This window comes from Egretta garzetta, unplaced genomic scaffold (genome assembly GCF_000687185.1).
Source record: "Egretta garzetta isolate BGI_Z169 unplaced genomic scaffold, ASM68718v1 scaffold49, whole genome shotgun sequence".
Taxonomy (NCBI): Eukaryota; Metazoa; Chordata; class Aves; order Pelecaniformes; family Ardeidae; genus Egretta; species Egretta garzetta.
Window position 1 is genome coordinate 2,241,079 of NW_009260775.1, and position 12,110 is coordinate 2,253,188.

The window sequence follows — 12,110 nt, forward strand, 5'->3', positions numbered from 1 at the left end:
AAACAGCTTGCACTTTCACCACATAAAGGCACCAAAATGAAATGCTATGTAAAGGAAAAGAAAACACGCCAGCTCACGTGTGTACGCAACATGGCCAGAACTACTCCAGAACTTTAAGGCTGGTCCTCAGGCATTGGCAGTACCTGCAGAGCTGGGCAAGTTAAACTAAAGTCCAGTGTCCCGTCACGAGCAGACCCTAAGGAAAAGAAGTCCATGGCTACTCCCTCCCTGGCCCACCTGTTTCCACTGCCACTAATAGACAATTCAAGCAGGCACCACGACAACCCCATATAACTTCTTAGGGTGGCTCCCAAAGGCCACATAATGCCACCCTCCCTCTAGCATTAATAAACCACAAATGGAAGCATTGCCTATGTGTCAATTTTTATCAGTTTAATGTGTCTCATGAATTCGTAAGTGAAAAATTATTCTAAACTTTCATGGATTTGTGGTATGTGCTTATGTCTAGCATGTGCAAAGGAACAGAAATTATATTTAACAACCAGAAGGGAATTAAAGTTAGAAGTGTATGCAGCATACAGTTAAGTTACACAGAACATGGTAACCACCTCAGTATCAACACTGAGAACAATGTTACATGTGTATATATAGACATACACGTCTTTTCCAAAACAAGAGAAATCCTGTAAGAAATGTCCTAGGCACGCTTTCCTTTCTGTTTTCATAAGGAATCTACTCAAGAAGCGGCTCAGTACTACACCGAAGAACAAGCATGCAATTAAGATGTGTTGTTTTGACAAATCCACTTGAGAAAACAACATAAAGCTTCCCGAGTCCTCTTTTAATCTAAGACCAAAAGTACACCGCGCTTGTTCAACCATCAATATATGTAAGCTACTTAAACATCGTATTTGTTGTTGAGCCAGTCGCGCAGTCCTGATTTGGTTTAGACCACAACTATGCAATGTTTCCAAAAAACACAACAAAGCATGTATGCTGATAGCCAGCACATTTATGCTGAGTATTTGGTACTGCAGACACTTTTATTTAGAGACCAATGTTATTTTCCCTATGCAAGTCAAGTATCAGATTCTTCTGATAGGGGATAAAAATAATTTTGTGGAAGCCAGCCACTACTGCTGAACACCACCACCCCCTTGAGAAACGTTTACCAGAGTCACAAGTTAATTATTGTGAATGAAACATGTTACCCACTATGGCAACAGTTTTTCATTTGGTGTTGGCTGTAGGTACATTAGACTTCTAAACTGAAAACAACATGCCCTACTGCTCCCCAGGTACAGAAATAATTAGATCAATGTAAGAGCTGGATGCGGCATTACTGCATGAAGGAGTGATCCATATGGATGAATTTCACATGGACACTCTTCCCAGAAGTGACAATAAAACCTGATTTTTCTGGATTAATTCTACTGACATTAATAGGGAGGAAGTTCTCTACTTTCCAGAAGAATTTTGTTAAAAAGTAATTTTCCCACATCATGATTGTTTTAAAAAAAGTTTCCTTTCCACTTCTGGATGAGTCTAGAAATAGATACCACAAACAACCCTAGGGAAAAAAGTTTTCCACATAAAATCTAGATCTTGGCTTCCCAAGCTAACTCTCACAGAGAGCAAGGGCAAATATGATTAAAACAAAGGTTCTTTTAACCTTCAGGTCTGGGTTGTTGAACTTCAAACCATTTGTCTGTCTTGTGCTTCAGTTTATCACACTGACACCCACAGGAAATAAAACGTTAAATCAATGCTGCAGTGAAGAATCACAGTGCAAAACAAAGGCCACAGTACAAGCAGGCAAAGAGATGCTAAGATGACTTGCAGATCAATACTTCATCTTATATGTAACTCAACGAACGGGAATTGTGGGGCTACCCTCAGTCTCCCCAGAGAACAGGAAGGGTGGATCTAAAGAAGACTGAAATAGCCTAAAAATGCTAAGGCAATCATTTCAAGATTGCTGTAATTAATTAAAGAGCAGACTGTCTCTGAAAGTGGTGGTCCCATCCAGCTGAAAACCTCCTTCCCCGAGTAATTTTGCAGTCAGATCAGTTCCCTGATCCAATTCAATCCAGACCTGCAGGAGTGCTTATACAAAGACCGAACAACTGGTTTGCTTAAAGACAGGACTGTTTAAAGCACTCATAAAAATTCAGCCTAAGATTTAGGGCAAACAGAACAAAACGATACTGTTGTTCAAGCCGTAACTTCTGGAAGAAAGCATGCAACAAGGCTTTTATAAAAACCTGCATCATTTGAACTTCCAACAGGAAAAGAAAAACTATTTCAGCACACAGACAGCAATGCATGAAAACAAGTTGGCCAAGAATAAAATGAGGCTGGGTGTTAAAAGGTTTCTGACCGTCAAAAGACTGATGTCCTAAGGCAACTTTCCAAGAGAAAGAGCAAAGTTGAAAAAACACAGACAAAAACCCTAGCTAATTTCATTCAGTAAGTTTTACGAAATTTTGTCTAATATTATACAGGCTTGTCCATGACCCAAAAGGCTCTTGCCTCTTCTGGGAGCTATGTGAATCTTCATGAATTTAAGACAAACACGTTTTCCCTAATAACAGCCGCTATTTCAGCCTCTTGGCTAGAACAGCGAGGTTGCTTTTGCCCCCCCTGCACGTGCTAGGGAAGGAAAAAAAGGAGGGATGAGACTGATGGAAATCCATCAGCTTTGCACCAAACTGCACGCAGGCATGCATAGCAACGGGGCTCTGTTGCCTGCACAGAATGGCCACATATCCCCAGCAGCAAACCAGTGCCTGATTAGCTGTATGAAAGTTCTCAAAAATCATATGCATGGAGTGAAGTACTTGTGAATAACAAGAATGGCATAGTTTTGTCTCTTCTAAGTGTATTTTAGCATCAAACTTTCTGCCATTTCCAAAGATAGATCAGAATTCACAGATTCTGAGCGACCTACTCTTATAAAAGTGAAAAGCACCAAGAAAGAGAGAATCTTTCCAGTTGGTCTGAAGCTTTTCATAGTAATTGAGACTTGCTGTCTCGGCAGATTCTTCAATGTCTTGAAAACTTCTCAACCCTGAAGTTCTCTCCTTCTGTGACACAAACAGCTGACAACCTCTGCTAGCAAAAGCGCTTTTACTTGCAGCACAAGTTGAAACTGCTTAACATCAACATGACTTATAATAGTTGTGAACGGTGAATGCATTTTATATTGCATTTATTAGCTTTAGTGCTGCGAAAATTTTGGGAGAGCTTCCAGAAGTAGCTATTGGTGAGGATATAAAGTATCACCTGCGCAAGACTCAGATTCCCATAATTCCTTCTATCAAAATCACCTTCTTAAACCAAAGATGAAAAGCATGCTTTTGTACCTCTCTTACCTATCAGTGCTATTTCACAAAACATAGTCTTCATTTAAGACAGCCTCAAAGGGCGGTTATATTTACAGACTGGATCATCATACCTGTCAAACCACAATTGTGTTGCAACAAAACTGGTTTTTGATTCTAACAAAGAGACACAAAATTCTCTCATGAAAGACTGGTTGGTGTAATTTGACAAAAGTAATTAATTGGAAAGTTCTGATTCATCAGAGTAGGAAATTAATGAGAAAGATTTTATTGTTCAAATTTCCTGCTTTGAATGTTTTCCAGAAGTTACAAGATTTAACCTACTTTAACACCTTCTCTCTTTTGTCAAAATTATTTTATGAAACTTATTTTTAACTCAAGTTAGTAAAAAAAGTATGAACTTAGAAGTTGCAAGTCAAAATGACAAGACAAAAAGTTTCCATGCCATGGTCTGGTCTGTTTTGATAAACCATTTCAGTTTTTCCCCTTCACTAATAACTGACTGAAACTATTCTTCACCCAAACCACATAAGAAATGCTTGAGACCTCAAATATCCTTACAAAGCAGGAAAATGCTTTTCCCAAAGCTTCCCATGTAACCTGCTCCTCACAGCCCAACTGGCCTGCACAGAAAACGCACTAAAAAGCATTCCCTGTGCCTGTATACCAAAGGCAGGGAAGCAGGGCAGGGGGGACACCCTGCCTCAGGCCCTGCACTTCAGGGGACAGAAAGGAACAGAGTCTCGACTCATCGCATCACAACAGTCTTCACAGAATATATTGCCTCAGCTTTTACCCTGATCAATAGGCTACCTCTCCCCACATCTTCATCCATAAAGAGTCTGTGTTCAAGAAGGAGGTAACGCTGCATAATAGGCACATTAATAACACTGAATGAACGTCGTTACCTTGCCAAGTCTTGGCAAATTTAGTTGCCCAGTAGCTTATAGCTTGGAACACATTCGGTTTTCCAGCTGAATGACACAAGCCTACCTTTTTACTACGAGCTTCAGTGTCTTGTGTGAACCTTTCACCAGACAGATTGCTTCTTGTCGGAAACCAGAGAGGTCCACATCATTGATGCCAACAATTTCATCCCCAGCCAGTAACTTGTCCACAGCTGCAGCTTTGCTCCCATCTTCAATCTGAAGAAAAAGCGTATCAAATGATAGAATTACTCAGGTTGCATAATGACACCTTTAAAATAAGTTAATGAGCTTTCAATACCAGCTTCATACAATACAGTAATTAAGTGGTTAAAATTATTTTTAAAAATACATTAAAAAATGTTATAAAGAGAGTAATGATATGGAGACAATCAGAACAGAAAAGAAATGGAAGGGGTGAAACCTGAGAAAACCAGAAAGCTCAGTGGAAATTTAGGAGTCAAAAGCATCTGTGATCTTGAGCTCCGTTTAATACAGGACAGATAATCATACTTGCAAATAAAACTTTGGGCAGGCATCTTAAAATCTGGCTCTCTAGAAAAGGTAACCAATAATATTAACCATACACTCAGTAATGTTAACCACATAGTCAACTCCAAAAATGTGGCATGCTATGAAACCTCAAAATATGGCATAACAAGCTGGTCCGGAAAATAAAGTGATTTTAATCAGGCACATAACATTTATCTGAGAATTTACAATCCATACAGCTAACTAACAGCTTGGCTAGAAGAAGAGATGATGGTCTGAGATCCAAGGAAGAAAAACAGCACATCACACTACTGAAGAACACAGCAATACTAAGGGAAATTCACTGGAAGATTATTTTGCTGCCACAGGCATCTCTTGCATGCACTGAATTTTTACACAACTATTCATAACGTGGCAAAACAAACACAAGATAAATTAAAGAGTGAGTTTTTGGCAATTCCTACCCTGATGAAGGAAACAACCCCATTACAAGTTACCCATTTCTAGAATTTAAAACAAATCCCCAAAGCTCGATCAGCCAGACTAGCAAGTACCAACAGTTTGAACTGATTTCACATATAGCTGTAGGTGCTGAACACTTTGCAATTCAGGCCCTTGGCTTTCTCAGTTTCTTCCCATCTCCTTTGCTGTTGACGCAGCCTCTCAGCTTGAGCTCTTGGGCTCATGATCTATGTATTTAATTTTATTCCTCCCTCACTTGCTCACAATCCATATCCCATCTCGTCTTGTAGATTTGACACTTCGTCTTCAAAGCAAAGACTTTCATTTATGTCTTCATTATATTGCACCTTGACTACAGTATCTCTGGGTCCCACATTATTAAATGCCAGTGAACCTACAAAGAAGAAATCTTTGTAATTGCCCCAGCTGCAGAAAGCTCCATAAAGAACTGCCATTTTCTGAGGCACCAAAGTCAATCAACAAGGAGATAAATCCAGAGGAAACTTAACTTCATGAATTCTGAAGTTCACAGTACAGGTTTTAGGGATGCTGCAGCAACCAAAGTATAAATTAAATAACTTAATAAAATAAAGCAATACCTCTTGATGAAAGTACATTAGGGTGATCTCATATACCCCAGCAGTCTCATTGCAGGCACATAAAAGCTCTCTTTATGTAAGTTTAGGATACATGTTCTTGAAAATCTCCAGACCTGTAAAATCTAAGCCCAAAAGAATGCCATAGAAAATGCTTACTTAGTCTTATACCCTATTCTAAAGTGCTCATTATTCATACTAATGAAACAATTTAATTTCCAGAACTTATCATAATAAAACCACAGATAATTAAAGACGGAGCAAGTTTCTACATCCTGATACATCTAGTTTTCAAGCTATGACCTGCCTCTGACCTGCTTGCGTATCTCCTCTGAATGTCAAGAATTTACCAGAATACCAAATTATTGCTGCAAATCTTCAGTAAAGTTGAAAATGAGGGAGCAGCAGTGGAAATCACTTATAGGCAAGGAAAATATTTCTGTTCAGGGATGTCAAGTACAGAGTGGCTGCCATGGGAGGGACCGTGAAGTCAAGCCGAGCTGAACAAGAGAAGAGGCAGCTGGGGACTCGTGAATCTCAAGCTTCCTAACAGGCAATCGCAAGACTTTCAAGTGTTCAGATGCATTTCTGGGTTACTTACAAAATAAACTGTGTTTGGAGACCTGAAGCCCAGTAGGTCAGAAAAGCAGTGTGAAAAAGTTAATGAAAGTCCAAGCTGAATCAGTAGAGTTGTAGGGAGAAGATCAAACATAGGTTTTTAAAAAAAAAAAAAAAAAAAAGAGGGAAAATATCTTGTAGAAGGACACATTTTAAACTCGAAAATGTAGATGCCAACCAGTTGCGGCCCTTGTGCACTGAGCAAGGCACCAACCGAATTACAAGGGGTGAGAAACCCCTGTGCCCTGCCACCTGGGCCTGAAGACCTCAACAGGGTCTTTTTTTTGTCTTAAAAAAAAAAAAAAAAGGCAAAAATCTGTCTCCTAGGGTTTCAAGGAATGTTCATTGTTCTCAGTAAGTGTGTGTTTGTTTTTTCTTCAGGCTGGCAATGCACTGACAGCAGGGAGTATTCAGTTACCCCCTCTGAGTTTTCATTTCGGCAGGGAGACTACACATTCCACACAGCACAAGCCTTCCAAAGAGACTCTGGTTGTCCAAAACAACATTAATCAAAAAAACCTCAAAAAAATTTTTTTTAAAAATCAAAACCTAAGCACAAAGCTGAAGCCGTCCTCATGAAAAGTAGAAGTGGCTTTCTTTAATACCTTGCCTCCAGATCAGCTGCAGCTAGGGAGAATAAAAAGTACACATCCATTCACAGCAAAAGGCTCCCCAAGCAGGACAAATTTAAACATATATCTTTCGTATTCAGATCTCCAAATGATGCATGAATGCAATTCCACTTGACAACGCGCATTGAAGTGGAAATGGGAAAGTTAGCTAGACAGGAGCAATACAATTTCTTCAGTTACACTTGAAGTCCTTTAGTCATAATGACAAAAAAAAGAAAAAAATTAGGCTTTGCACACATCTAAAGAAACACATCCAAAAAAAAAACCAAACAAAAAAACCCACGAGGAAAGACCTCTTCAAAAATATTGCCCTACTAACCCGCCTCCTCTGCTCAAACTCGGACAGTGCCATTCATTCCAGCCTCTCCTTCAGGTTTTCTCTTTTTCTGTTTACTAGTCTTAAAATCTTTTGGGTTTATGGTTTATTTATTCACCCACTGATAAACTTTCCAGCTCACCAGACCTTCACCAGAACCGTAAATCCCAACCAAAATACATAAACATTTTAGAACTAGCAACGGCACTTAAAAATTTCACAACTATTTTTCACACCTCAAACGTGAACGTATTTCAGTCATCCATCTACAGAGTTAACTATGCTATGCTGTGTTCAGGATTTAAGCCCACCTTATTTATCTAACTAACATCCATTTCCTTCTGAGTTTCAGGTGCCCAGAAAAACAAAGTCAATAGCTGAAAATAAAGCCTTGAAAGCGCAGAGGGAGGTGTTAGGATGAAGTCTCTCGAGAACAGTCAACAAGCAGGGATCTGCCTCGGTCACTGTCAGCAGGCAGACACGGCTGGACGTAACCCTGAGCAACCCCTCCGCTCCGCCAGCAGTACTTGCAGGAACCAAACGTCCATAAAGTATACGCCTTAACATTTTTTATAGCAATAGCAGGAAACAAAATACACATTCAAGAAAAACAAACATGACCTTATTTTCTTATAAATAACAGACATAAGCCTTCAAAAAACAGGTATAGTTAGACTGCCTATCTTGGATGAATAAAGAATTCTAGAAATGCCCTCAAACTATGCTTTCGTTATGTATTTAAAAAAAAAAAAAAAAAAAAAAATCACACCCCTCTTACTACACTAAATTAACAAGAGTAAACACTGTGACTTCCTATCCTTAGCAGGGATGTTGATATTGCTACCAAGAAAAAAGTGTTTTCAAAAGGAGATGAAAAGGATGTTTGTTGACGAAAAGCATCTGTTTAGACAGTCTTCAACTCTCACCCTGCTGTCCCCGCTGACCTCCCTATAGCCAAGAGCAAAGGCAAACTTTGGGATCCGTGCATTAGGGAGGACTGGAACCACAGCCTTCTGCTGTCATAACAGTATCTACATTAATTGTCCTATCTTCCCAAATTTATTTTTGCTTATAAAATATGATAGCCACAAAACAGGAAGAGACACTGATACAAGATGCAAATGTAGATAGTAGGATAAAAAAAATACGTGATTGAAAAAATAACGCATGTATAAAACTCTGGTATGTGAAATTCTTCCTGTGAAAAGGAGAGCGAACCTTGAAATGGGGGAAGAGCTGAGCTGTGGAGAAAAGCCTAACAGCTCGATACACAAACACATTCAAAGGACACGTACAAGTCTGTACTTCCACGGTTGGTAATACGCATGCAAAAGGGAAAAGAATGGCCTACACTTGCAGCTTTAAAATGCTGCAGCGTTGATGGGGAGCACTGCTTCTAGGATGTGACCCCTTCACTTCTGTGTTTATCAGGTCTGATGCTTTACTTAAAATACCCGCATTCCTCTATGGGCACCTGTATAAACAAGCAGGAGACAGGTTGGGGAAATGCATGTGACACAAGAGATCTAGTTTTGTTTACAATCACGACAGTTTCTTGTCCATGCTCTCTTTGGACAGGGTGGGAAATGGGATGGAAACAGAAAGCTGGAGACAAACACAGGAAAAACCAGCGCCGTTTATCAGCATTCTGCTATCGGCCACGATAAACTGTTTTATCATAATTCACCTCTCGTACAGCCAAGAAATGATTCTGTGGTTGTTTGTGTTATGAGTATCTAATACAGATTTTTTTAAAAAACCCTATCAATCTTTGTAGGAGGTCTTCAGAACAAGTAAAACGTAGGAAGTGTTAATTATTTTGATTTGCACAGAGTTAAACAAAGGAGAAATACCTTGACAGTTCAAGCTTGGCATTTGTGTAACTTTGAGGCATCAACGTAAAAGTAACAGAACTGACCTAACTCCAGCTGTGAGTTCTGCAAATGCAGTCTTGAGGGGCAAGGGCTGCATTCACCAGCAAGACTCACGGGTCAAACCGAGGCAGGGTAAAACAGGGATGCGAACTGCAACAGGACCAAACTGGTCCAAAGAGTATGGGTGTATATATGTAAGGCATCTCGCACCGGCACGCGTGCATGCACCAGAAGCTGGGCAAGGCTAACGCATTTGATTTTACATTCTTTCACATCCTTTCTCTCCCACTTCTGATTTAGTACTCGAACACTAAAAAGGACACATGTTGGAAGGACACCTGGCAGGGAACTAACTCTATCCCCCTTTTACAGATGGGCTCAGAAGCATATATATGGCAACAAGGCCCAAAACCATGCAGGATGTCTGCAGCGAAGCAAGGAATTCCACACAAACCTTCAGATCACCGGAGGGTACCCGTAACCTCGAACCACCTCTCCCCACAGACTGTGGGTCCAACAACCAGCATTAACCATCCAACATGAACTTTAAGGAACACCATACAAAGAAAAGCAAGCTCAACTACGTGCTACCAACTTGTAAAATCTAGACCTATGCAGTACTATTCACTGCTATTAACTTGGCAATTGCTGCACTTTGATCAGGCAGGTGAGCGTCTGCTGCATTTGGTGACACTACCTTAACACACAAGCCAGAACTTCCCTTTTGCCTGGTATCAGCGTTTCACACCCCACCAGCCATTGCCCATACTTGCCCTTCCCCAGGTTACCTCTAAACATCACAGCAAACAGCCCTAAGTTTTAGGAACGTTCCGTCCAGGGCAATGTATTTCCCTAACAGTGGTTTCTTTCTTCCCTAGACCTGGGGGCAGTGGCTCACGGCCACCATCACAGAACCTCTGAAGGGGCAGAGAAACCCACCTGGGCCAGCTGCTCTGCCAAAGTGTCCCCCACTGCACCCTGCAGACCACCAGCCCTGGGGCTGGCAGGAGCACTGCCTCCTCTCAACAGGTGGGTCTTAAAAATCAATTTGGAAACTTTTTTTTTTTAAAGGGTTCAGTAATAGGACACAGTCTATCACAGCCCTTCCTAATTGTTCTTTATTTGGTGTATTTAAACATTTGGATATTTGCCCAGCAATATTTTTCTTTGAGTTTGGTTTTTTGTTTGTTTGTTTTGTTTTAAAGAAAGCATCATATTTGGAAAAAGCTGTCACTTGGTAGTGTTCCTTAAGTACTTATTCAATTTTTACAATTGTGTCTACTCCACTATTTTGATTAAGGACTTGCTGTCACTTCCACTAGAACAGGCCATTTCTGTGAGGGATTTATTACAGCTGTAAAAACTGACTCCAGGTTGAAACCTAACTTCAGAGTTCCTCAAACCAGAAGCGTTTAAGAAGGATGGTTTTAAGAAGGATGGTAAAACACCTTCCATTTCCCTTTTTAAAAATTAACACATATACATAAGCTAATTAATACTTTATTCCAACCTGCATTCCAAACAATACCTACCATTAGCCTGTGAGAAGACCTTGCTGATGATAAATCATCAATTACTATTTCTAAGAGGATTCTGTTATTGTATCTTAGTCTATTTAAATTACAGGGCCATTATGAACTCTGCAAATTGAGGAGCAATTAAAGTATTTGAAGTTAAAAATTTAATGAATCTTTGCCCCAAGAAACTAAAGATAACAATTTCCAGATAAAAAGTATCAGGATGAGAGACTTCATTTAGATTTGCAGGGTTTAAAAATTGAAAAAACAGATGTTTATTTTGAAAGTTTCTTTCAAAGTGATTCCATTGTTTCAGCCATAGAAGTTGGAAACATTTCATCACTGCTGAACACTTGTACAAGAATTAAAAAAAAAATAAACTAAAACCCACCCTAATGCTTTGAAAGCATAGAGCTAACGTATCAGGAAAAGGAAGGTGGGGCTGCTTAGTATCAGGGATGGGGTTTTTTTTGCTATTAGTACCTAAGCTTTGCTAGACGCATTTTACAGCTTCTAAATGCAATTTGCTTTTTCCAACTCAGTGAGATTTAGACAATAGCATTTAGAGGCATAGCCAGGCCTTTTCAGCCCGCATAACCCACACCAGCCAGCCTGCGTGTATTAGAGAAACTAAACAGGTATAAATTGTAGCCTTTGGGGATCCTTCTATGCAAGAGCCCGTCCCGGGCAGCACAAATCTGTCAGGGAAGCCTCCCAGCCCTTACAGTTCTGACAACCCCAAGCTGGCATCCAGACAAGAGCAAAGCAAAAATGGAGCCGGCTTACCCGGAGTAAGAATAAGGCCAAAGCAAGAGTGGCAAAGATGGAGATGCTGCAAGCAGGGGCAGTGGAAGAAGCCTGCTGTTGGTGCTGATCCTGAGCCTGGAGAACCCCAGTCCTGTTCCTCCCTCACACCCATGTAACACCTACAAAGCATAGCTCAAGTTTTGATTTTTTTCTAGCACCTCATCAACATCTAGACACCCTCCTACTGCTGTTATTTAGTACAGCATTCATCCAGACAAGCTGTACAGGTCTTATTCAAGAATTACTGAGAAATAGCTCCCACTTACTTTTAGCCAAGAGTTTGGTTTTGCATTTCACAGAAGCTAATAGCAGCTAACCCAGAGGAACCTGTCTGAACTCACAGATATCTTACACTGTTCTTAAACATACCTTCCTATCTTTTCTCCAAAGTGCCAAAATAACCTGTATAAGAAAGGAGCACAAACCTGTGCTATGAAAATAAATAGCCAGAAGGCCAAAAGAGAACCTCGTTCTCTATACGCAGTTTACTTATTTTACCAAACCTTCTAACAGAGAGGCTTGAAAGGGTTAGCTTAGCCGTATTTACTTGTGCAAGTTTACTTAT

At 40.1% G+C, this 12,110-nt stretch overlaps 1 protein-coding gene across 1 annotated transcript in view; it reads right to left on the reverse strand.

The window, feature by feature from the left end:
* The window catches only part of SHROOM2 (shroom family member 2), a gene marked incomplete at its 5' end in the record, with an annotated part of 81,157 nt that extends 70,370 nt beyond the window's left edge, over positions 1-10,787 (reverse strand). Inside the window, 2 exons of the mRNA XM_035901714.1 lie at positions 4,299-4,450; positions 10,773-10,787. Coding sequence (XP_035757607.1) covers positions 4,299-4,450; positions 10,773-10,787 — 167 coding nt within the window. The remainder of the gene's footprint in view (positions 1-4,298; positions 4,451-10,772) is intronic.
* Between the last annotated feature and the right edge of the window lie 1,323 nt (positions 10,788-12,110).